Source organism: Etheostoma cragini, chromosome 10, assembly GCF_013103735.1.
Source record: "Etheostoma cragini isolate CJK2018 chromosome 10, CSU_Ecrag_1.0, whole genome shotgun sequence".
NCBI lineage: Eukaryota > Metazoa > Chordata > Actinopteri > Perciformes > Percidae > Etheostoma > Etheostoma cragini.
The window spans coordinates 4,439,922-4,466,596 of record NC_048416.1 but is presented as its reverse complement, the minus strand read 5'-3'; the positions used below and the strand labels follow the sequence as shown (position 1 = coordinate 4,466,596).

The following is a 26,675-nucleotide window of genomic DNA, read 5'->3' as shown; positions in this document are numbered from 1 at the left end:
CCCCCCCCCGACCTGCCTTCAGACCCCTTTCTGTGTTTCAGAACCTCCTAATTTACAAATTAAGCTCTGAATATGTAATGACACATGAAATGTACCAAATTTAACCTAGTCATATAAAAACCAACCCCCAGTCTGGAATATGTTTTTCTTTTTTTTTTCCCCCAACCAGGTTGACAACCACTGTTCTAGAGAGGAACTTCTCAGTGAGCTCACCTCGCTTCAGGTGTCCCTCCAATACTTCTACTCCTCTTTTTCTTCTTCTCTTCCTCATTCTCTCCATCCCTCTCTGTCTCCTTCCTCTTCACGGCAGCCCCACTCTGTTTAACGGCCGTCTTCGACCGTTTAGGATTCACCTTTCTCAGAGGTTTCCCTCCGTTCAGCCCTTCCTCCTCCAAGACGTTTAAATCTTCCTCCATGGCGGTGCTGTGCAGGGGGTTACCTTAGCAACACAAGAGTTCTCGGGGTCAGCACAAGATTGGTGGTGTGACATTACGCTAGACTCTGAAAACAAGGGTTAGGGTTAAACAAAATATTCATGAAGAATCAGAGGCAGACATCAAGAAAATAGTTTGCCTTTTATCAAGATTGGTCTTGGTCTCAAGACCACTTTTTGGATGTCTCGGATTTTTACTCTGTCTCAGATGAAGACGACTCGGTATTTTATTCCAAGACCTGTCAAGATCCCAACTGCATGGCTATCACTAAAGTGCAAGTGCACGGTCTAATTTCTTGTGTTAATATCATTACTTTGATTGGATGTAAAACATCCTCCTTTAAATGCAACCAATAACTTGACTCCTTTCTAATTTGAAATGTGTTACTCTTTACCCCTCTCTCCCCGCCCCTCTTGACATGCACTCCCAAGAAAGCAAATCTTGAAGACAGAAGTAGTAGTTCTGGCTGTCTGGAACTGGTCTGGGACATGGTTTAGGTAGTCTTAACTACACCACTGCCTTTGTGAACTGTTTGAAGTGATGCAGTAGAATGATACTTTGTTTTCAAACCTGTAACTAGATTAGGAGAAGAAAAACAAATATACAACACAATGCATTATTTATGCCCATGTAATAATATCATGGCGTGCTGTACTTGGCTTTAAATGGGGCTTTCAAAAGTCCATTTGGTTTGGTTTAAGGTGTTAAATTAAAATAGTTTCCTTCTTTTTTTTTTTTTAAGAATTGTAGAGATATATTGAGACTGACATGGCACTTACCATAATTAAGCTGCAGTCCCTCCAGGAAGCTGCCTCTCTCTATAGCAGACAGGTTGGGAGAATCCATTTGATCATTAGATGAACCTTTCTGGAATAGAACAAAACATAGGAAAAATATGAATTACAGTTCCATAATGCACAGTCAATCAAGCTAACTCCTCCAGCACACTTTGGAGGAGGGTGTGGCAAAGAATTTCTTTAGTTGAAGACAGCCCTCGGTTGGTCTTTTCCTGGTTTTAAAGGCTACATAACAGTAACGTAAAGTCATTTTCTAAACTTATCACACTGTTTTTTAATTTGTATTTACCCACTTAGTCAGTATAGCCATATTATTGATGATTATCTAAAATCATATGAATATATTTTGTATAGTATAATAGTCAACCCTACAATATCGTAATAATATAAGAATAACAATATAGATTCCGACATTAAGGTATTTGGTCAAGAATATCACGATATCTGATTTTCTCCATATCGCCAAGCTCAATTTCCTTCACTTTAAAAAAAAAATTGTCAATACTAATTTTCATTCAATCAGTAGTGCAGTATTGACCAACTCACTTGACTCTCATGTTGTGTTGCTGTGAGCACTTTGGCTCCTTTGGCCTTTTTGGCACTGTGGAGACATAGAAGACAGGGGTACATATTCATCATCATCATCATCATCATCATCATTCTCAATATTTGAGGTGAGGGGACAACTCCAACCAAATGAGACTACTAACTGACTCGAGGCTTGCGTTTATTGCTGAGCCCTACTACAGTCAATGACTGAGACCCAAATCTCGTAGTGAGCCGTTGTATTATTCTATTTAGCTGTTATGTGGCTGACCTCAAGCCAAACTCCATTTAGTAGACGTTGTACATTCTTTTATTACGTGCAAACCTAACCCTAGTCTCGCATTGTCAGACCTAGGAAAAAGGTCTGGCAATGCTACACTACTGCAAAGATAATATCCTTTCAAATGTGTCTTCAAACAGGACATTTCCATATAGTTCACCATTTGGTAACGTTATGCTTATTATCAGCACAAACACAGAGCATATTTTTTTTATAGTTAGACCTCTTATCACACAGCAATTCTGAAAGTTGTAAATTAGCTAAGGTTAGCGTTACGATAAGGTTTACGCTAGCTAGCTAACTAACTAGTTACATGCCGAAACTAGCAGCACAAGACGTGACCGATTTGTAAGCATAACGTTACTAATGTAATGATTTTTTTACATTTGCATTACATTTACACTTTACAACGTTATATTGTCAAATTTTCAAATTAAATTCGTGACTTTACCAACTCATAACTGATAGTTCTCACCTCATTTGGCACAACTGTAGCTTTGTTAAGTAACAAGTTTGTTTTGTAAACACTTCGCAGCTTCCCGCAAAATGCTTGAAGTTCCGGACGATACCATTTAGGATACACAGCGGGAGGGGTGGGAGGGAGTTAAATAATTATGTTTATAACGACGAAAATGTTACATCTCAAAATGAAAATTTATGTGCATAACACTACAACGCTTTAGCCTCAATTTTACTGTTTACACAGTATGGATACACCTAGATTAAAATAAATATCTTCACTGAAAATGTGCATCCATCCCAAGCGGATTGATTTAAATTTCGGTCCTACGGAAAGCGAAAAGGTGCAGGATCTGCTTTTCTTACTGGTTTCCATGATCTGCTATGATCAAATCCATACATCCATGCATCCGATACCCATTGCTCTGATGTATATGTAACGTCACCCATAGATTTCTGAAGAGCTCAGGGCTCTGATCTATCTTTTATTTCAAGGGAACAAAGTACAACAACAAAAAAGTATTACGTTTAAAAAAAACTAAAACACAATTCTAGTTTTAGCACCGAAGCAAGAGAAAGGGATGGCTTTTTGTCTTATTCCAGTGCATATAGACAATACAATCCATACTAAATATGAGAATTAAAAATTGTCCAGGCCTATACATACCATATACACAATACATTTGAGTAATAAATACAATAGAACTTAACAGCTTACATGTGTTACTTTTGTACACACTACTGATAAAGCAAAATACGTGAGATCACACAGCTCTTTTTTTATTGATTTCTTTCAGTAGTTCCATAAAATGTAAACTATAAACATTCAAAAAGATTTCATTGAGGTTATAAACCTAAACATATAGAAATGTATAAGTTTACCCTACTATAGTATCAGTATGATAATTTAAGATTTCTTTAACTATTCTCTTCCCTTTTTGTTCCCATCTTAAATAAATAAAAACAGTGATACTGTTTCCCTATGTGCTGACTGTTCCTTAGTCCCTGAATGCCCCGTTTCCAGCTAGCTTTGTTTAGATCATCTTTAACGTGGCTCACTGTGCTGATTTCTCAGGGTCCTAATAGGACCCAAGCTTACTAATGAAAAGATTGCAGGACCCATCCAAAACAATCCTATTATCCATTGTGGATTTCAACTTTCTGACACGAAAAACCCCTCAAGAAACAGTACCGGTAAAAGGAAATCAGTTCAAAAAGACAAAAGAAATCTCACCAAAGACCTGAAATGTTTAAGTTGAAGTGTGCAGTTTACAAAGTGATCAATATGGCTTTTAATCCAAATGTAACCCTCGTTTCAGTGGTGTCTTCCTCTAACGTTGAAGTTAAAAGACATGTGTGTGTGTGTGTGTGTGTGTGTGGTTTTTGCCATTGAAGTCCTGAGATTTCTGATGCTACAAAGCAGCATTTGGATATTTCCCTTTAAAAAGTATCCTTAATGGAGATATTATCACAAAATAGCTGATTAGAATCAACACCTTGTTACATATTTGTACTGTACATAGCATAGGCAAAACTATTTCATCAATAAACTAGATGGAATAGAATTTATTTTAAGCATAAAATCTACTCTGGACCTTCGGAGGTCTTGTAGTGCGTGTCATAGATCACATAGGTCCTTTTTTTGTTCTAAATGCTCTGAATCATGAAAACTACACGTGTTGATGGTCCTTTTGGTAAGACGGGATCTCTTCATTTTCTTCCCTGTGTGGGCCTCTCCCTATGTTTGCCTTTGGTAGCTTGTGTGTCTGGTCTTCCATTTTGCTCTTCTTCTACATCTTGATTCCAGCGTAAAGTTCATCTATCTGGGATCTGAAGTACTGTCGCATTTCATTCCTCTTGGCCTTCAAAGTTGGAGTGAGCAGGCCGTTCTCGATTGAGAACAGCTCGGTGTGGATGCAGATGGCCCTCACCTAAAAGGGGACACAAACACACACACACACATTGGCAGGTGGCGTTAGGCAGGACGATAATGTTTTAGTTCCAGGAAAACAGCATCTCATGCCTAAACAGAGTTTGGAAGAACATCACATCTACAGAGCTACCCGGTGCTGTACAGCAAAGGTGTGTGTTTTACCTGCTCAAAGGACTTGAGGCCTCCATTCTTGCCCAGTTGCACCATGTCCTTCAAGATGGCTGCCTTGACTTCCTGAAAGGACATAAAAGAGATGTATCTCCTTTAATTCACACTCTGTACGTGGGTTGTGGCTTCTTTACACAAGTCAGGTGGGGTGTGTTGTCTATGATTTTTGTCACTTTTCTTTAGTAGGTTTGGTCAATTTTTCATTCATAAAACAACCACTTGGAGTCATCAAAGCTGCATCTTTCAACCATTTATCTGTTACTTTAGGCTTTTTTTTCTATTTCTGAATTCTCTGCTTGCTAGCAAGTTCACACACTCTCAATTGCAACAATTTGTGTTCAGGTGTTCCAGAAGTTTGGTGTGAGGCTAGTCTTATTTGCTTAGTAGGTAGTAGTTTATTACTTATTTTGATCATAAATATATGAAGATCAGCCTCACACCACTTTACAGACCACTTTGTTTATTTATTTTTCTCTGTAAAACAAATATGGGAAATAGTAAAGAGATACAATTAGAAAAAGTATATAAAGTACCTTCTGGTGTACATGTACTGTATACCTGTGTGTGAATCACTGCTCTGAATGAAGGGATTTATTGCTTAACTCAGAATCATTAAAAGGATTTATTGCCAAGTAAGTAGCACTTACCAGGAATTTTCCTTGGTTGTTGGTGCATTCATAAACACATTAAACGTTAATATGTATGAAATAAACATTGTCCTAAAGGAAAATGGATTCACAGTGTGGACACAGGAAACTTAATCCACTGTATACTGTGATCAAATAGGTAAAAGTATTACCGCTCTGCCACACAGTTCCTTGTAGCTGGCCTCCAGTCCCAGGATCCTCTTGATCCAGCTACACAGGAAGTCAGGGTCAGGAACCACCACTGCTACCAGACATGCCTGGAGACAACAATAATAATAATAATAATAACACATTTTATTTATATAGCGTTTAACATGGTTTTCAAAGACACTTGACAGCAAAACCAGCACATTTACAGTAGCACATTAAAAAACAGAGGAAGCAATAAAAACCAACACACAAAACAAGCATATTAAAAGCAATTAAAACAATAAAACCAGTAACTAACAGTAGATAATGTGGAAGAATATTGTATGTGAAAGGCTAATCTGAAGAGATGTGTTTTGTTGAGTGATTTGAGGTCAGGTCAGTACAGTCACGGATGTGTATGTATGTATACAAGTTAAATACAGCAGTTTTTTTAGCTTTGGCTACACTGCACATGGACTTTATAACTGGCGACACCTGCTGCGCACACACGACATAGGATTGTGTGATTCACAGGTGAGACGGTAAGCTTTTTTGCTATGGGATTGTTGTCATGTAAAACACATAAATGGAAGACTGCCTTATTTTGATGCTTGTAGAGTGAATCTTAGCGTTGCATGCGCACCATTACGATTAAGACCTCTCCTGGACCACCAACACTGCATCACTGGCGAAGAAAGCTCAGCGCCGCCTGTACTTTCTGCGGAAACTCAGGCGAGTAAGTGCTCCACCAGCCATCATGACTACATTCTACCGAGGCACCATTGAGAGCATCCTCTCTAGCTGTATTGCTGTGGGGGGCGGAAGCTGCACTGAATATAACAGGAAAGCCCTGCAGCGCATAAAGAACACAGCTGGAAGGATCATTGGTGCTTCACTCCCCTCCCTGAAGGACATTTACACATCCCACCTCACCCGCAAGGCCACCACAATTGTGAGTGATGCAAGTCACCCCGCTCACAATTTGTTTGATCAACTGCCCTCTGGAAAGAGGTACAGAAGCCTGCGCTCCCGCACCCCCAGACTCACAAACAGCTTCATACACCAGGCTGTTAGGATGCTGAACTCTCTCCCCCCTCTACCCTCAGTTACATAAATATCGTGGACTTTGGACCCAAAATGGCTTCCTTGCCTTGCACTACTCAACTTGCACACTTGCACACTTTTTGTTGTCCTGAAAACACTTGGGAACACATTTCTGCTGCTCTTACATAACCAGCACCACTATGCTACCGCCTGACTTTTTGCACATTACATAGACTGTCGACAGTATGCATAATTGCACATTTTTAACTCAAATTTAGCTGCTCTTATTTTCCTCATTGTCTATATCTTCTTATTTTAACTTTTTTATATTGTTTACTTGAATGTTATGTTTGTCTGTGGACCAAATTTGTTATAAATATCTTGTTACCGTGGGATAGAGGGAAACGCAATTTCGATTTCTTTTTATGTTTTGACATGTGAAGAAATTGACAATAAAGCAGACTTTGACTTTGACTTTTTGCTCTCATGCCCTGTGTCCCCAGCTTCATTGATTACAGAGGAAGGAAGCATAGCACCTTGCTCCATAATACACCAATCCCACTGAGATACACTTTCTCCAAAGGGAACAGAGGTCATAATGAGCCAGGAGAAAATTTGTGAGCCTAGCCTTGTACCGTACACATCTGCAACACACACACACACGCACACTCGGACTACCCGCCACCTACCTGCAGACTGTCTCCATGCACAAAGACCTGTGCCACCGCATCACTCCTAATGTAGATGTTCTCTATCTTTTCCGGAGCAATGTACTCCCCCTGTGCCAACTTAAAGATGTGCTTCTTCCTGTCCACGATCTTCAGCGTGCCATTCTGTCAACACAAATGCAGACACAATAACACTCTATGGAATGTCTACAGGCTGTATAACTCAATCTAATTAACTTCGGTTGAAATAAATATGTATGTTGAGATGAACAAAGTGAACAAAGTGTCTCAACCAACCAGTCAAGTTGCAGTTTACATCCAGTTTGTCCAGACTTACATAATATACAGTATGTAGGGAAGACTTTGGAGCAATTTATTTACAGGGGAATGTAATTAAGTGTATTTTTTTCAGAAACATGGATGCTTCACATACATATCTCTAACCCGGCAGCACATAGGATCTACACAATCACCACAAGTTTCAACATTAGTGTCACCAAATCAGTATCTGACCAAATGTGAAATAGGAACACAATCTCCCCCTTCTGTTCCTGAGTTATCTGAGAATAATGGTCAGAAAAGTTTTTTTTTGTGCAGATTATGACGTTAAATGTGCAAAGAAACAACAGCCTTGGAAAATATCACAGACAGGAAAAAAAAGAAAAGAAAAATAAAGGACATTACAGAGAACTTGATCTCTAACCTTTTGAATATAAGACTTCATCACTTCATAATTTTATGCTATTATTCATTTGTGTGAAATGGTGTCATAGTTAATGTAGGAATTCCTCAGTTTTGGCCAAACAAATGTTTTTTGACATTACAGTGACATCCCATATCCTTAAACTTAAGTGGATGTTGTTGCTACATTTGAAGAAATTCCCTCCAGGGGTTCCTGAAATAACACAAGAATGAGACGGACAGACGGATGACCCGAAAACATAATGCCTCTCCGGCCACGGCTGGGACGGTATGTCTGGGACGGTAGGGCTGGGACAGTAGGGCTGGGACAGTAGGGCTGGGACGGTATGGATTTTTTCTACCGCGGTTGAAAAGCAAGAAATTCCTGCGGTAGTGCAGTATACCGCCACCCCCTTACGAGAGTAGCTTAAGTTAGAGCGAGAATGGCAGGGTGCCTTAAGTGAGTGACGTCAGTGTCCAGGTGGGCAAGGAGAGCGAGGGGTAGGGAGAGTAGCGTTAGAGGGAAAAGAGATAGCTAAGTTGATGCAAAGTGAGTTAAAAATTGAACAATAAAACAACAGGCTAGAGCTTCTCAAGACTCTGGGCTTTATCTGTGGTCAATGCCGCCGGTAAAGTGAATGGCGTTTCCCCTGAAAAATACATTGGCTTAAACAGTAGCCTAAAACATATGTCGCAGCCCGTCTAGCAGCTGAGCAATTAGAGAGCAGAAAGAGCGACTCAGCAGTTTTCTAGCTTGGTGCTCTCTCTACCAACATAAGCCGCTCTGTATTAGGCCATGAAACGTGCATGCTGGCAGAAATTCAACCGTGCCTTTTTTGGGGGATAAAGCTATATACAGAAGGACACTCTGCTATCTGCTAGGCTAGTGTGAAATGATAAACACTGCAGCTGTCCACCTCAGCCGAGAACAGAGAAATGTCTTTGCCTTCCCTACCGTGTATGTTGTTATGTGTTATGGAACACTGCCCTCCCCAACTTGCCAAAGGTTGGCTTTGCTCAATCTTTTAATGAGTTCTGTTTAGAAAACCTTGAATCCATGTTAGACACAATGTCACCGGACACAATCCGTGTCATTTAACACAACGGGGCCATGCACATGTGCAGGCCAATGTTATTTTGCGGTTATGACGGTGACAAGCTCAGACATGCGGTAGGCGTCACTTGGCCGCGGTATTGCAGTAATGCGATCATGCGTAACCGTCCCAGTCCTACACGGAGGCATAGAAACGTGTGAGGCTCAAACAACATTACTTAACGTACAGGAAGCCATCTTCCTATGTCTCCAGTGTGAAGCCAACCATCTGCGTCAATAGCCTCGGCGGTCTTCTCGGGGTCCTTCAGATAACCCTGGAACACGTTAGGACCCTTCACACACACCTGGAGACACACACACACACACACATTTATGAATGACGTACATTATAAAATGTATAGAGAGTTTCTATGATGATGTGTGTCTTTGTGTTTCACCTCTCCCTCGCCGTTTGCAGCCAGGTAGTTCATCTCAGGCACATCCACCAGTTTAACGGTGTTGCAAGGCAGAGGAGCGCCGACATGTCCTGTAGGCATGACGTCAAGTTTAGTTCTTGTTGCCCGCAGTAATCTGTCAGCTTTTTTCTCCACAATTTAGAGCATGTAGCCTTGTAAAAGATGAAGTAAGTCAAGCAGCTTTGTTATCCGTTACCTGCATTCCATTCACCAGGCATGGTCATGGTGCATCCAGCAGTGCACTCTGTCTGTCCATAACCTTCATAGAACTGAAACAGTGGGGGAGGGGAGGATTATGATTGTTATTGTCATAATTACTTGTAGGTTTCCACTTAATGAAGCTGTAGCTTGACACTCTTCTAAATGTCATTGTGTGTGTGCAGGTGTTTTTTGGGGTGTTTGTGCGAGTTTTTGTGTGAGTGTTTGTGCGGGTGATTGTGCAAATGTTGGTCCGGGTGTTTGTTAGGGTGTTTGTGCGAGTTTTTATGTGAGTGTTTGTGTGGGTGTTTGTTAGGTTGTCTGTGTGAGTGTTTGTGTAGGTGTTTTTGCGACTTTTTGTGTGAGTGTTTGTGCGGGTGTTTGTTAGGGTGTCTGTGTAGGTGTTTGTGCGAGTGTTTGTGCGGGTATTTGTGTAGGTGTTTGTTAGGTTGTCTGTTTGAGTGTTTGTGTAGGTGTTTGTGCGAGTTTTTGTGTGAGTGTTTGTGCGAGTGTTTGTGCGGGTGTTTGTTAGGTTGTCTGTTTGAGTGTTTGTGTAGGTGTTTGTGCAAGTTTTTGTGTGAGTGTTTGTGCGAGTGTTTGTGCGGGTGTTTGTTAGGGTGTCTGTTTGAGTGTTTGTTCGGGTGTTTGTGCGAGTGTTTTTGCGGGTGTTTGTGCAGGTGTTTGTGCTACCTGACAGCCTATTGCCGCTCTGAGGAAGGTGAGGACAGCAGGAGAGATGGGAGCAGCTCCAGTCAGCATGAGGCGCACGCGGCCGCCGAGGCTGGCCTGCAGAGGGCAGCACAACACCATGTAACTGGACAGCTCTGTCAGTTGTAACCACCACAAGTCCATGTCAATAAAAATCAGTCAACCAGAAACAATGCAACTGGTGTTAAGCTTTTAGTAAAGGTTGTTTGAGGATAACAATTAAAGCTTTAAAGATTAATCGATTACTTGTCAACTATTAAATTAATTGCCAACTATTTTGATAATCGATTAATCGGTTTGAGTCGTTTTTCTATAAAAAAAGTAAAAGCTGATTCCAACATATTAAATGCAACTATTTTGTATCTTTTTTCCTCTGTAACAGGTACTTGAATTTGTTGGAGTTGTGGACAGTACAAGACGTTTAGCTAACAGAGATCAACATTTTTCACCATTTTATAGATCAAAAAACGTATTTTCGAGATCGAGAAAAAAATCAACAGGTTAATAGACAATGAAAATAATCATTAGTTGCAGCCCTAATAACAATGTTGTACTTTGTTTTTAATTCTTGAATTGCTCTTTTATAGTTAATTTCTTTTTTTATTTACTTCTATTCGGATATTAGTTAGTTTAAACAGTACTACCTCTTATTCTCCATCTGATCTTATCTCTGTCTTTCCTGCTGCTGCAACATCTGAATTTTCCCTCTGGAGATCAATAAAGGCTTATCTTATCTTTTATTTTAGTGTGTGCTCTTAGGATATTATTGCATGCGTTATGTAACCGTTACATACCGTCATGTAGTCCTAAGAAACCCTACATATGACTTAGGCCTGTGTTTGCAAAGCGTACATGACCTTACACAGTGAACCCTACATGAGTCTTCAACCACCATTTAAACTAGTTTCTACACAAAACTACTTTCACTAAAGTTATATTTATTAGTTACTTATAATTTTTTATTCAATTTCATAAAAGTTAAAGTTTTTTAGTTACTTATATATTTTTGTTTAATAAAGGTTTTAAAAAAAACAGATGACTAACACCACTTCATTCTTGTTAAAAAAGAGGGGAAATTATTGGGCACTTTTAGTGAGGAACTGAAAATCTGTAGTACACAAAAAAACTATTTTATGGTGGATTTATACAGAATGTGTGATCAATAGGCATGCAGGAATTACTATAGTAGGGTCAGTGTGAAATTGGTCTGACTTTACTTTTGACGTCCAAGAGTTATTAACCTTAGTAGGTGGGTGGTAGGTAAAATTAGTGGGTTTATTTTATTGTGTCTGTCTGTCTGCGTCTGTCTGTCTGTCTTGCTGTGAGTTACTGTAATATTGTTGTCCATCCTCCCCAGATTTACTGTGTACATTATTTACCAAAATCGCAATGTCAATGGATTTTAAGATTTTAGTTATTTTACTGCAAAATTGAGGAAGATACCTGGATACATGTTTTGACTTAAAGTAGCCTTTTTATGAACCTTGTAATACCTACATTTTTCACAATGTAGACAATAGACCTGTTACACACTGGGCAAACATGACATCAACCAGCTATAGTAAAAAACATTCCTGGACATGTAGCAGTTAACGATACAGCGCCGTACTAGGAGTTTTAACTGTGCTGGCTCTATCTACCTGAACCTTCCGGAAGATGAGTCGATCCCAGATGCTGTCTCTAGTCACGATGCCTCTCCTCATCTCGGCCTCCTTCCTTCTGCAGGCGAATCCCAGCAGCCAGCGCTTCAGAGAGGTGTTGGCCTGCCCAAAGATCTGCACACACACGCACATGTACACACACACAAAGGCTCTCTGTAATTATAAGAACAGCATTACGGAGAGTTGGATGATGGATGGATAATGGGTCATATATATCTTTTTCACCAAGGCTAACCAGGTGCGGGTTCTGGGCTGGTGCGGTTGCCAGTTCGGTGCTGGTTCTACTCGCCACTTATCTAAGAACCAGCCTGATTTTCCACAGCCTGAGAGCCGGAGTAGGGCTATATCACAACGTGACTGCAAGTACCTCCATTGTCATAGCAACGCATCATGACAACCAACAATAATGGAGGACTACATACCGATACTTTTGCTCCTGGCTTTACAAATTCCCACTGGAAGTCAAAGACGGGCCTTGACAGCTATTTGTGGACGCTATGGACAGAGGATACGTTCAAGAAGAAAGGGAATTATCTCGTATGATTCAATGTTTACTATAATCTATTGCTAGCTTGCGATGGCAAAATCAGTAGCATACAGCAAAACACAGTTAGGGTGAACAGACGTCCCGGTTTGACCGGGGAAGTCCCAGTCTTCCCTACAAAATGGCTATCGGGACCCGCTCCCAGCACCTGACGTGAACGGTTCTTATCTCTAGACCAGCGGTAAGTTGGTGCTGAGTTGGAACCCGTTTTCTTGGCCCAGAGCCAGGTTTATTTGTGTGAAAAGCAAAGAACCGGTTAAATATTTGGCAGTGACTCCGAACCAGCACCAGAACTGCCTTGGTGGAAAAGACATAAGGGATTCAGAAGTGTGTGCAATGCTTTTTATGAGGCTATTAGTGCTTTCCAATTACCTCAGAAGTCAGAGCTTGGAATGATATCAACCTTTTGTTGACCGCATTCCATTTACAATAAAACACGTCAGATTTCACTGTGGAGTCTGCTCTATCCACGTTAGCCATTGTTAGCAATACCATTTTTTGTTTATACAAACAGCTTAACATGTCAACAGTTAGAAGTCTGACACTACTGTGTTGAAGACTGATTTAATGTGACACAAATAAGACAGAAGTGCTAGTTTATATTACTACAGCTTTCACTTCTGCGGGCCGGAGCAGCCCTATTGGATTCCGAGGTCGGCTTGCTCAGGGTAAATACTGTTGATACTGTGAGGAAATCTAACAATAAGTAGTGCGTTTCTGAATTACAATGCAGAAATTTTGACATCCTCGTACAAATGGAACGCACCATATCATCATTGTGCCCACCTTATCATACATTCTGTTAAGGAGTCGGGGTACCACAGGAAACACAGTAGGTTTCAGCATGTTGAGGTCATCTGACAGCAGACGAATATCTCCTTGGAAAAAGCCAATCCGGGCTCCATTCACTATCATCAGTCCCTGTCAGCAGTATCCAGAAGATGTAGAAGGCAGAAGTTAAGAGGTCACCATAATTGAATATGGAATGAAACAGAGGTTAACAGGGGAACACAGGGGTTCTCAGTCAAATTGATGTGTGTTAATTAACAAAGGGTGACTATGGGAACTAAGGGAACATACAATACCTGTACTACTCTTTCAAACATATGAGCCAAGGGCAGGAAGGACATATGGACATCACTGCAAAACAACGGACAGCAAACCTGAAACCACATGCAGATGCAGGAATACAAACAAACAGACGGGGGACACACCGTTGTACAAACACACACCGATGGACATCAGACAGGGAAGCAAACACACACACACGCACACACGCACACACACACACACAGGCAGGAAAAGAATGCAGTCAGTGTTAATGTGTACCTCCACCACCCTCTCAAACATGTGGGGCAGAGGCAGAAAAGACAGCATGACATCGTCTGAGGTGGTCTGAGCATACGACTGGAGAGGAGAGGAAAAAGTTCATTAAAGTGTCTCGCTCTTAAAATATAAAAATATGGAAAAAATAATACTGATAGCGTTTTAGGGATGAAGTGTCTATACAAAAAGACGTCAGGCTAATAATGAGACCTCACCCATTCCTCCTTCTCTCATCATTCATTAATCAAATTCTGCTCTTTCTTATTTTTAACCCCTAGCATTCCGCCTCCTTTTTCTAGAGGGGTAGGAGTGGAAGACTGGATATTTAGAGGGTTTGATAGCAGGTCAACAGTAGAGCCCACCTAACTCTGGATGGAATGGCAAAGAGTTGACAAACAATAAATCAAGGTTATAATATGGCAGAATAAAAGACTAAAGTAAAGAGTAAAGTATACTGTACATAGTAAAGGAGGAGGAAATGAGGGAGAGAATGAGATGGAGAGGTAAAGGAGATTTTGATTTAAATCTTTAAATCCTTCTAAAAAATCCCTGTTACAGAAGCTAAAGATGCTCTAGCCATTGTTTCACTATTACTTTACTTTGACAGTGTCACACCAGTGCCTCACCTCCGTCAATTTGATGAAGGCGGAGCAGTTGGACACAACATTCTCATGTGTCAGCATAGCTCCTTTTGGGTTTCCTGAAAGTCACACACACACACACACACACACACACACACACACAAATATATACATACACACACACACACACACACACACACACACACAGACACACAAGAAGTTTAGGGTTTAAGTGTATATGTGGTATATATTTCAGATACTCGTAGTGTGGCATTCCCTGTGTGTGAGTGTGTGTTAGTGTCACCTGTTGTTCCACTGGTAAAGCAGATGAGAGCCATGTCCTTTGGTTGCGGAGGCTACAGGGATTAGGGTGGTAACGTTAAAACAGTGTCACAACATTGTCGTCAATTCAAGTACTGACCGGCAATAAGTCACTTACAGGCCAGTGTTTACTTACCATGGGTTGCCGATGGTTGGCCTTCCCGATGGACTGCGCAACAAGAAAAGCACATTAATGAAGCCATTGTGAATGGAGTAAAGTGACAGAAAAAATGACAACAAAGCAACAAAAAACAGTAATAGTGAAAATGCAAATTAAAAAAAGACAACTGGACAGCAAAGCAAAAAAACAATAAGTAAGCACACAACAAGTTAGCAAAAGAAGAAAGCAAAAACACAAAAGCAAGTTAAAACCAAAAAACAACAACAAAAAGAGCAAAAACAAGTCATACCTACATTACACAAGAAGAATTAACAGTATTTGAAAAGGCTAAAGTCTGACACATCTGACATGTAAAGACAACCATATAACGTATAAAACATCATATATCATGATATCATCATAATATATATAGACTGAGTTTCTTGCAAGGTCACACATATACCCACAGATGCCGATAGTTGTAGCTGGTAACAAAGGGAAAGTTTGCTGATTTTCTGGCCTAAATGCAGATACACGGGGGTCCGCATTTATCCACCACTAAATCTCCCATTTGATGGCGCCCTTCGGAAGGGTTCAAAATCAGCAACTTTCCCTCTTTAACATTTAGCTAGACTATATCAACCATAAACAACACTGGCTCTAGCCATTTACTGCTTCCTGTTTGGTGCTGGAGGGAGTTCACCCATTGGTTGTTGACAATGTTTATGTGATTTAACTTCACTGCCAAAATGTATGAAAATATCAGACATTTTTGTTTTTGTCAAGAAAAGACTGACTGGGTTTGAGTTGTACGGCCACCTTACACCAAACACCAAACCGCTGAGACTACGTGAGTGCGTCCCAACTCTAGCAAGACTCATGTATTCATTCTGATATTAGGAAATAGGCTGCAAAAGTATTATAGCTTGAAAAGTCGTTGGGTGTAAAGTCAGCATAAAGGAGAACCAGAACCAACAAGATAGAAAGTTACACATAAAAACTGGAAGATCCGAGGAAAATAACCAAAGACAGAAGAAGAAAGCATTGAGTGTGAAATTGTTATAATATAGAATATTTCCAAACTTACTAAGAGAAGAGCGGAAAATACAAAAACAACTCAAAAATAAAGAAATAAAAAAGAAGAGGTGGCTTTCAGCTGACCTCCATCTCCTGCAGGCTGATTATGTGGATTCCAGCCAGTTGACACCTGTCGACCAGCTCGGCACTGGGGGTCTCCATCAGAACGATTGTCTTGACAGAGTGTTTCCTGTCCTTAACGCAGTCCAGTACCAGGTTGACTTTATCTACCACGTCACACACCAAAGTCGAGATGGAAGCTGCAGAAACAACATGCAAACAGACAGATCCGGTTACACGCTGTTCTTCACCAACAACAACAACACTGGATTATAGGGGGCATTGGTGTGTATGCAAATCTCTTGTTTTTGCTGTGGTTCACCTATGTCTATAATGTAGCCGATGGCTTCTGTTCCCAGTGTGTCGTATAGAGGGACTGTCACCAGAGAATAGGTGTAACATGCCAGCTCACTGATGGTCCACTACACACACACACACACACACACAAAGAAATTATAAAACAATCCTTTTACTCAGAAACAATAGCAGATAAAACACTGGTAAGATTATAAATAGAGTGTATGTGATGGCTCCGATAGCTCTATCTGAGTTTACAGATGCTTTCCCAATATGTTTGACTAAAGGTTCAATTGCCCTACTGAAAATCCATTTAAAGGGTTATTTCAGTATTTTTTAACCTATTTTCCCATGCATTGGTGTCTAAGTGACGTGAACAAAAATCTTTGATTTTGGTCCAGTATTGAGCACGAAGGCTTGACCGGGAGCAGAACCAGGCTACAATGTAACCATATAGGTCTAATGTGCATTGTCAATTTCCATTCGCAAAAAGTTTTGTTTTCAACAGGCTCCGATTATTATTAAGTGTGTGAAAACATAATTGAAAGGATCCCTACAGAGAAAGATCTTCTTGTTTTGTTGTTCAGAAAAAGCTCCCAACTCACCAGACTTCACCTAAATAAACAGTACTTTTAGCGTGTGTAGAGCCAAGATATAGTCACATGTAACTGGGAGAATTAAGATTTTATATCAACCAAACCAGAGCGGTGATTGTTGTAACAATGGACAGAAGAACCAAGAAGGTTTTTTATGCTTTTATTTTGTTTCCGTCTACTTTGAGTGAAGTTGTTTTTTTTATGATGATAAAATTAGTTTATTTGAAAAAAAAAGTTGGTGGTTCAGTGATGTTACGGTTGCTTCATGTTGAACAAAAGGATCCTAATCTTTACAAAAAAGTCTATCTCTGTAGGGTTTCTTTCCATAATATTGTCAAGAATAATAACCTGAGCACGTCGGTGGCACTTTTGGACATAAAGTACATTAAAGTTAATGTGCAATTGCCAATAACCATGGCAGATTGTTTTGCGCAGCGGTCCTGCTTAATGCACCGATTTCAAAGACAAAGACCATAAGTCACTTAGATACAAAAACATTGGGAAATAGGGTCCAGGTTGGAAAAAAAGAAAAGAAAAATTAAATTACCCTTTAAAGGTGCCGTGCTACACAAAACTGTTATTCCTTGCATTTTTTAAAATATGTTAGGTCCATATGTGTTTGTGTTATGTTGTTAATGTGAAAATAAACTGCTACCCTTCTCTGTCAGCTCTAGCTACTAGAAAGAAATAAGTGGAGAAATCAGGCCAATTACAAAAGCTGGTCAGTCTGACGTCATGTTGCCTGAGCTCATTACTATTCATGAGCTCGCCCAGTTGTGCTGGTTAAAGGATGCCCATAGACAGGCTCTCATAGGCCAGCTGTTAGCCAATTAGAGTCAAGCAGCTTAGCTCATTGAATATTAATAAGAACTCGCACAAATGGAGCTGAGTCTTCCTGCAGGCTTTTGATACCACGCTAGAATGGCTTGAAACAAAGTAACCAAGGTAACCAAGTTACAGAGTCCGTGGTAGAACTTCAGATATTACCACAAAATAATGAAATACGTGGGGCAGGGCATCTTTAAGCTTAAACACTAGGCTTTTTTGCTGTGTTTTCTCTCTTTTCATTTACAGGCTACATATACGTAATATAATAATCATGCTTTAAGTTCTGAAACAACCAGTTCCAATGCTTTGAAGGCTGACACAGGGAGTATATGACACTATGGGTTCAGTTGTTTACAGTGTCGCCTAAAACTATTTTTCAGCTTAAATTTGTTTATGTTTTGGCAAATTGGCACCAAAAACGCATGCTAAATTAGCTATAAGGTGTTTCTGTTGGCAATGTACCGATTGGTGTACAGACAACTATCACTGGATAACTTGAAGAAAAACTTTCTAAGCAGATTATTTTAGGTTTCCTCACAACGAACATCCGGGATAATGACATCCTGGGAGAGTGTAAGTCAAACTGAATCTAAGGAGTCAGAGGAGTGTGATTTTGACACAATCCCGAGCTCGGCAATCAGGCACTGAGTAAAAAGGTGTACTTTACCTCAGGTCTGTTCTGAGAGAAGATGCCAATGTGGGGGTCTGTGGTCTTAGAGTGTCCTTTGTGGAGAAATGCTGAGCCCAGATTCTCTGTTCGCTCCAATACCTAAATCACACACACACACACACACACACACACACACACACACACACACACTCACACACACACACACACACACACACACACACAGAGTTAATGCTGCATCAATTAATTAACATAGCTTTGTTGGACCTGGTTATAAATGAAGAACAAAACATGGTTTATGATGTTCAATATTATCACATGCACTGCTGATAATAGCACAGTTAACATGTCATAAGCTATTGCTTTTACAGCCTTTGGTTGATTGTGGTCACTAAGGTGTTGCTGGAATGTTTGATTAATAATTCACGTTGTTCATTGTTCAAGCTGAATTTCTGTTTTACTATCAGTGACAGACAACGAGCTAACAAATCCCTTCTTGGTTAAAATATTATCATAGTAAGGCTAGTAATTAGAAAAACATTTGAAAAGGAATAAAAGAGACCCATTTCTTTTTTCTTTGGGTTCATCCTTGTATTTTGTGTTTCTAATAGAACAGGTTTAGCCACAAAGTGAATCAGCAGATAATTAAGTTTACTTATCAAGTATAGCCCCTTTAATTTGGTCTGTTTAAAAACAATTTTTACATCAAACCAGATAAAAACAGAACTATAATAGCTGTGTTCTAATTAACGTAATACATTAAGTGATTTGTTGTTTTTTTTGCACACCATAACTTCTCATGACAAGTTTGACTGAACTCAATGTGTAAAACTGGTGAAATGCCCCTTTATCATTTTCAAGCACAAGAAGAAATATAATTAATTAGATAAGCCACCTTAATGACTAAATTCAGACATAAATACATGCAAGTCATATGGTGACTCTGACCTCGCTATAAGACATCCATTCATACGGCTGTTTTGGTTTCCTGGAGCCCAGACAGGGACCATTATCTTGAGGATGAAAGGAGGGCAACCGAGGGGATGAGGGGGTGTTGGGGGGAGAAGAGAATTGAAGAAAGAAAAGAGACAAAAGAAAAAACAAAGAGAATTTTAACCACATTAATACATACATACCCTGTTTATTCTGCTGCTCACACATTCTTTTCTCTCCATATCATATTAATGCATTAGTGACTTACTGGAAACCCGGACTCCTCTGAGGAAGAACTCATACAATGTTCTGGCATCATCATAGAAATGTGTTATGTGACCCTTTCCGTTCAGTAAAACTGATTGGCGTGCAAAATCTCCTCCCTGAAAAAAGAAAGAGAAGATCCTCTAGTTACTCAAACATCTGTTTCAGCCTCTTGTCCAATACGTGGATATTTAATTCACGCACAGTTACAGTTTGCTTATTGTGAGGAGTTTTGTGTTTTAAGTACCCAAAGTCGCCTTCCAGACAGCGCTGACTGGTAAAAAAGCTACAATGTAAGTTGATTGGGCAACTGTAAAGCTTGTATTTATCTTCACAACCCTGCTCATTTTGCCACTGAGAGGCTCGGATTAATATTACAAGTGTCTGACAACATTATGGAAAGATTTCTAAGGTCGACCCGAGTAAGATCCTTTTTTTAAACATGACAACATCTGCGAAATCGCGTTCACTAAACTCACCAGACTCCATGTAAATAAAGTCATTATTTAGCATTGTAAAATACACTTCTTTCAAAGTCAACAGAAACAATCTATCTATCGCGATAGTTTGTCCGTCGTATGTAAATGGAATGTTCTTATATAGCGCTTTTTTTGTCTCCATTTACACACTGTGGCCAAGGCTGCTGTACAAGATGCCACCTGCTCATCAGATAAACACTCACACACCTGGGGTTCATTGTCTTGCTCAAGCACACTTCCATATGGCCAGGGATCAAACCACCAACCTTCAAACTTTCCAGGTGACCTCTCTACCGCTGAGCCACAGCCACCCTACAGCTACATGCCCAGATACACAGCCAACTCACCGGAACCTCCACTGACTGCATACGGAGGTCGCAGACTGGTGGGACGGCCTTGGGTCGTGTTGCCAGGTAGTAGGTTGTCGCGGCAGCCATGGCCCCCATGCTGACCAACACCGGGGTGGAGACACTTCTGATATATTGGCTGACATCTTTCAGATCTGGCAATTTCAGCTTCTTCAAGATCTCCTGGTTCAGCATGATGCTGCTGATAAGGGGGAAAGGTTTGTGTTCATTGAAAGTGTACCTGTTTGTTAGTTTGTACGTTAATGTGTAAGTGTGTGTGTGTGTGTGTGTGTGTGTGTGTGTGTGTGCAAGATGAATGATGCGTGTGTGAGCACTCACAGCTGGCCCTGAGGTGAGGTAAGAGTGTGTGTCGAGAGAAGCTGGCCACGAGGGGACCTAAAGAGAGGAAAGACAAGACTGATTGGTTGATGATGGTTGATTGATTTTTTGAGCCGTCATTTCTGGAGGTTTGTTATTTTTAACCACCAAGCGATTACATCCCTCATTTGGTTTGATCTGAAATAAATCCTTGGTCTTACTTTTCTTATTATACTTAAACATCCATGATTTTCAACTGCAGAGTAACGTCAGACAATGAGCTCCCAGTGAATGTTCTTACGCGATCTCAGAGGGAGAGCGTTTCTGATACGGATCCAAAACGTTTGTGGTCTGAGATCGCTTCAAAACGCTGTTGAAACAGAACTGAGTACCGATACAGTATGCTTTTCAAATATGAGGCTATTTGACACAAAAACTATCTGTGCAATTTTTTAAATCATAAATCCATTGCTCAGTCCAGATCAACCACCAGCAAAGTTATGTTCCTCTCTCCAGTCTACTCTCAAACACCTGGTCCTGCTGCTACTACTGTAGAATAATAACAGGGGCTCATATTGCAGTATCATTAGATCATATGTCATACATTTAACAGATTCTCGGAGGGCACGTTCCCATGGTGTGTGTTTGTGTTTTATAGGTGGGGAAGAAGGTTCAAACACAGACACACACATAGATGAGGTGTTTAAGAATAAACAGATTAGAAACAACAGCGTCTGAAGTCTTTAAGTGACAACCGGGACAGGTCCAGCTCCATGTGAAGGCGTTGACCTTAGGCCCAGATTCCAAGACAACAAAACAAACGGAAGGAAAACACTGATCACATCAAGACCAGTTGTCCCAACGGCCTTGGTTTAAAACCAACGCTTAGAAAATCTAATTAATCAGTCGCCCATTAGCAAACAGATCCAACGGCCACAAGGGAGCATGATGAATGCATGTGAGAAGCATTGTGGGATCACTTAGACTCTCAAAAGCTTTCTGGGTTTACACTGTCAATTGTTAGCAATGATGTAGGTTGATTAAGAGCGGATTGTGGTGCTTCAGTATTATTTGTTTGGTTACACAACATATAGCCTAACATCTGTGAGACATTTTGCCTTTAAAAAATATATATATATATATATATTTACTTCCCATTTAAATATGGATTCAATTTTTAATTATTGGCATTCAAATGAGCCAATGCCACTTTTGCATAACAGCAGCCACTTTGGACACAAGGGACAATTATGGGACGACCAGAGGCCTCACGATACAATATCATCACCATACTTACGTCTCAATACGATATTATTGCGATTTTAAACGTCTTGCAATATTTGGCGATATATTGCTATGTATTATCCTAACTTCAAACTTCAAGATGTCCCCAAAAGGAATCTTGTCAACACCTGTTTGTACCTAAAAAGATACTCTTATTTGTTATTGTCACTTCAATTTTACAGCTGCAAAATGGGATTGTCGAGCAGACAAAGTGACCAAAACATAAATTTTAATAGGTTAATACTTTGCGTCTGTCTATCGCAGAAAATGTTGTGATACTATACTGTATTGATTTCTTCCCCCATCCCTACTGGACGAACCGGTCCAATTAAGACTGGAGCAGCAAAACCCCATGATATTTTTGCTAATAAATTAAAAATGTCCACTTGTGTAGGAAAGATTGTCATATTACTTCTTTCAAAAGTTAAAAGGTCCCTATTTAAGTTCTACCTTTTTTTTCATACTGCGTCTTTTTGTGATCCTGATGCAGGTAGACTCCCAATAAAATACCCTTTTCTAATTTCTAATGCCTCAAGTGTGGGGATTGCTTTCAATTCACTTTCACATGGTTGCAAGTGAAAACAAACCATACCTTACATGCAACACATACAATACAACTCATAGGCGCTGTGTTTGATATAGAATTTAAGACGTTCGACAAAAATCCACAGTCACTGAGATATCGATACCTAGCAAGTTTACCATATGCCTCAAAGGTTACGGACAAGTAACTGTGCCACCTCTAAGCTGGAACAAACCTGTATAAGACTATGCCTGGTAGGCTTCAATAACAACACACAGACAGATGGCAAGGCAACCACATTGTTTCCATCTTCTACAGGCACAATGCTGAGCTATTTATATGCCAGAGTACCACTTTATCCCTATTGAACGTCTTCCCCACTCACCTGTAACAGCAAGCAGTCACGACACAGTGGCTGCGACAGCGACCCTGGGAATGCTGTTGTTACTGCTGCTACGGCAACCGGCACGCTCTGCTCTCACGGGGAGGAGGAAGAGACTGGGATATGCGACTGGTACCGAAACCTGATTCTGCACAGGCACAGATTCTGTTCCGAGGTGATGTGTAACCTCAGCTTATCTCGCAATCAAAGGTCATACTGGCTCCAGAGAGGGCTCTGGTTGGCTGACTGGGGCAAGACGGTCAATCTGATTGACTCAGAGACTGAATGTGCACAATAATGAACTTATCCATAGACAAGATCAATGAGAGATAGTAACAGCTGGGAGACCAAATTACTGAGTTTCAGATTTTTCTGATTTGCGGTTACAAATACAATTCAAATTAATTGAATATTTTATTCCACAATACTGCATTGTGCATCCACACACCCCGTTTATCTTACTCAACTGGATTGTCTGTCTTACTGTAGTTCCATGAATAGAATGTTACTGCCCTAACTAAGTGCCTTGCGAAAGCCAAGCCTGTGGGTTCAAGCAGTTGCTTGGTCCCGTCACCTTTCCCCCAGAGACCTGCGACCCTGGTGTGGGCAGCTGACGTGATTAGAGAAAGTGAGATAAAAGCTGATCAAAGGAAAAAACTGCACAATAGAGAGGAAGCTGTTCCGTTCATTGTTTGAGCTGTGGCATATATGCTGTTATTGCTTACATACTGGGTCTGTGTTTAGAGTCCATTAAGTAGCCTAATTGTTTGATCTTTAAATTGTACCGAAATAAACTAAATGCAGTTTCTTATTTATTTTTTAAAAGGACGTTTTTCAAATGCCTAACCCTATTGGAACCAAGTGTGTGTCTCGTAAATAGGGTTCAAAATAGGTTGTGTACTCATAAAACGAGGCATTGTAAAGTTTGCAAGTACAAGAGTAGTTTATTTAAAGGACACTTGCCTGCTGCCTTCTGCTCTCTGTTGCTACTGCTAGTACGACGAGCACTTAGGTACATCTACAAACTACTACACCGAACGAGCACAAATATTCATTAATTTACCTCAATTATAACTTTTCTCCTGCTAGTTGTACTACAGCACTTACTTTTTAAAAATAAGTTAAATTGTAAATATAACAGAAATTATGGAAAAGCTTAATAGGTTCCCTTTCAAAATTTAAATTTAAATTGCCTAAATCCTAAAGGTATCTCTAAAATTAGCTGGTTTTGTCTGCCCCAAACCAAAAGATATTCAGTTAATTGAGAAAACCTCCCAGTGGAGAAGGTGACGTTTAGTGTTCATGCTTGATAAAGGAATTCTACAATTAATCTATTATCAATATTATTGAAAAGTTACAGAATTATTTTCTGACAATTGATGAATCTCGTTTTTGACTCTGAATATATTTTTCTTTACATCCCATTTAGACATTGGCCATTCTTTTTCTTTCTGCAAAAAAACGCGAAACAATCAGCAACACAAAAGCTGCAAGCTTGAAAACAACTAGTGCAGTGCCTGTTGTTCCAGACGGGCCAATTGCTTGGCCTGTGCTATTGCTGCTTGTAGCATTCTCCAGAACCATTGTACCCCAAAATAACTCATAGAAGCCCCCAAGGCCACCCCACATACTGCTAGGGCTTGGTAATACTGTATATCGATGTTGTACCGATATCGCAACATATCGCAACATGCTGATAATGCGTCTCTCTTTCACTCTTCGGACCACTCAACCCAAATGCAGGACTTTCACTATGTGGTAATAATAGGTTTAGCCTGCTATTAATAGTTAATAGTTTTAAGTACTTCTTCTACCACTGTCAATACCAACGTAGACAACTCAAAATACTTAGTCCAGTGTTAGTTGATGAAAAGTCATTACATTTTTGTCAACCTTTAGTCATTACATTTAGTAAAAAATGTTTTCTTCTTGAATTTTCTCAGCTATTTTATTTTTCATTTAGGCTTATTACTGTCTCCCCATGCCCTATCAGAACATATTGAAAATTTCAGATAATCTTTATTCGTCCAAACCAATAACTTTGTCAAATGTCAAAACTTTTATTCATTTCCGGAACCTTATTTCATTAAGTCACATTTATTTATTTCCATGTATTTATTGTTGTTTAAAAAATATTTATATGTATATGGACCTATATTGACTCATTTATATAGCTATATGTACATTTATTCATATATTCATATTTCAAGGGGTAATTAATAGGCATATATATGTATCTATTTAAAATGGGATTCCATAAAAAAAACACTCTTTCTCTCTGAAATGACCTGTGATTGGCCAGAGTCTCCCTCAGGAAGGATCTATCTAAATCCTGGAAACAGCCATGAGGAGTCTAGTTTCCTCTCAGACCAGTTACATTACAAAATGCTGAAACATAAGTTTTTGTCCAACAACGCTAAAATAAAGTGCCTACCAAGTACAATTTTGAGGTACTTATATTTTACTCGAGATATTCTATTTCATGCGAGTTTATCCAAAATTTGCTCAGGTGTGCGGACTCAGTAACTCCATGCTACACACCATGGTAGGAACTGGAGGTCAAGAACGCTTATAACCCCATCATTTCCTAGATATGTTCTATTGGACCATCCAACACACATCTTATTTTAGGATTTTGCTTGAGCGTACCGGTGTGCATAACGAGCGCCACCAGAGAGAGATAAAGGAGAGTAGAGCTGTACTATGGGGGAGGGGGCTGCATTCCTAGAAACCAATGAACGTAGGGTGGGTTCGTGGCTGTCAGCCAATGAGAGACAAGTCACCTTTCACCTCAAAACCTTTACTGTGTCACTTATGTCATGGTGCCACTAGATCCCTGTAGTCACTTTTTAAGTGTTCGTCTGTGTAATGTATGCAATGCATAATACTGTTTCTACAGAATATCATAATTATTATTAAATATTTACTACATACTATACACAAAAGGAAACTCACACACAAGCCAGCCACCCGACGGCAGGTCCAAAACTGGTCGTAAGCTTATATTTCAATATCACTACCGTTGGACTTTGAACTTTACAGTAACGTTCCATTTAACTTGACTGGACATTGACCACTGTAGGTCGACTAGTAGCTAACCCTTGGAACACAAAACGTCCAGTATTCATTCCCCCCCTCTGCCAACGTTTACCCCCTAAGAACCGTTACAGGGACGGACATAAATGTAAAACTCCATTTAAGTGTTTAAAACGGGAAGGCACTCGTACAGAATCATTTAAATTTGCATGAAGTCTCTTCGACATAACGTTTTATAGCCATTTAACCATTAGCAAACTACTAACTAACTGGTTAAAGGAGCAGACTCCGTGACGTTAACGCATATTGAAAAATGACCGTGGGTACGGGTAATTACTGCGCACAGTATTTAACAGTTTAGATTTATTTTAACGCCGAATTAAAAGAAATGCAATGGACAAGTTTTTCTGTCAGGCGTTACGTTATTATTCATGTTTTCCCACGAACAAGAAGACACATTGACTGTCTTTCAATACCACTGCATATTCACTGTGTAGTTCATATGCTACATTCGTAAATTTTTGCTAACCATGTGGTGTAACAACTTAACAAACTATTATTTTGGGTCAATATTATTAAACCAACAATATTTAGCTCATTTGAACTATTTCCCACCATCCATGCTTCCCACCTGTTAGCAGCAGACGTCCCCGTCTTCTCGTTGCTGACCACGCGCTCAAATGTAGTATTAAAAACGGTAACTTCCGGACAAAGATTTCAAAATAAGATTTATTATATCTACACAACTTTCTTATGAGTAAAATAATAAGAAAAAGATAAGCATTAAAATAGTGTAAGTGCATAAAATATTTTATAATAAAGATTCCAAAGTAACATAATAAAGAACTTTAGTCTTTCGAGATTGTCTTTTGAGGTTTGTTTTTTCACA

The 26,675-nt window shown here is 39.8% G+C and overlaps 2 protein-coding genes across 6 annotated transcripts in view; both read right to left on the bottom strand.

Annotated features, from left to right (window-relative positions):
* Positions 1-2,652, bottom strand: part of cenpu (centromere protein U) — a 9,270-nt gene extending 6,618 nt beyond the window's left edge. The window contains exons 1-4 of the mRNA XM_034883071.1: positions 2,533-2,652; positions 1,778-1,832; positions 1,214-1,301; positions 214-439 (exon numbers count right to left, since the gene is read on the bottom strand). Of these exons, the coding sequence (XP_034738962.1) occupies positions 214-439; positions 1,214-1,301; positions 1,778-1,832; positions 2,533-2,537 (374 nt within the window). The 5' untranslated portion in view covers positions 2,538-2,652. The remainder of the gene's footprint in view (positions 1-213; positions 440-1,213; positions 1,302-1,777; positions 1,833-2,532) is intronic.
* Positions 2,653-3,946: 1,294 nt separating this feature from the next.
* On the bottom strand, positions 3,947-26,474 carry LOC117951363 (long-chain-fatty-acid--CoA ligase 1-like). 5 transcript variants are annotated; one of them, XM_034883057.1, is made up of 22 exons: positions 26,418-26,474; positions 20,583-20,639; positions 20,244-20,445; positions 19,422-19,536; positions 19,169-19,233; positions 18,260-18,361; positions 16,194-16,293; positions 15,896-16,071; positions 14,771-14,803; positions 14,618-14,669; positions 14,359-14,432; positions 13,736-13,813; positions 13,193-13,327; positions 11,842-11,976; positions 10,184-10,279; positions 9,492-9,564; positions 9,278-9,366; positions 9,068-9,184; positions 7,127-7,270; positions 5,417-5,521; positions 4,612-4,683; positions 3,947-4,447 (listed from the first exon to the last, which is right to left on the bottom strand). In XM_034883057.1, the coding sequence occupies exons 3-22, from the start codon at positions 20,436-20,438 to the stop codon at positions 4,307-4,309; spliced, it is 2,097 nt and encodes a 698-aa protein (XP_034738948.1). In that variant the 5' UTR covers positions 20,439-20,445; positions 20,583-20,639; positions 26,418-26,474; the 3' UTR covers positions 3,947-4,306. The 5 variants fall into 5 exon arrangements, with proteins under 5 accessions (XP_034738948.1, XP_034738944.1, XP_034738946.1 ...); XM_034883053.1 differs by lacking the exon at positions 13,736-13,813 and adding an exon at positions 13,492-13,569; XM_034883055.1 differs by lacking the exon at positions 13,736-13,813 and adding an exon at positions 13,492-13,569 and having other exon boundaries at positions 20,244-20,442.
* Positions 26,475-26,675: the final 201 nt, after the last annotated feature.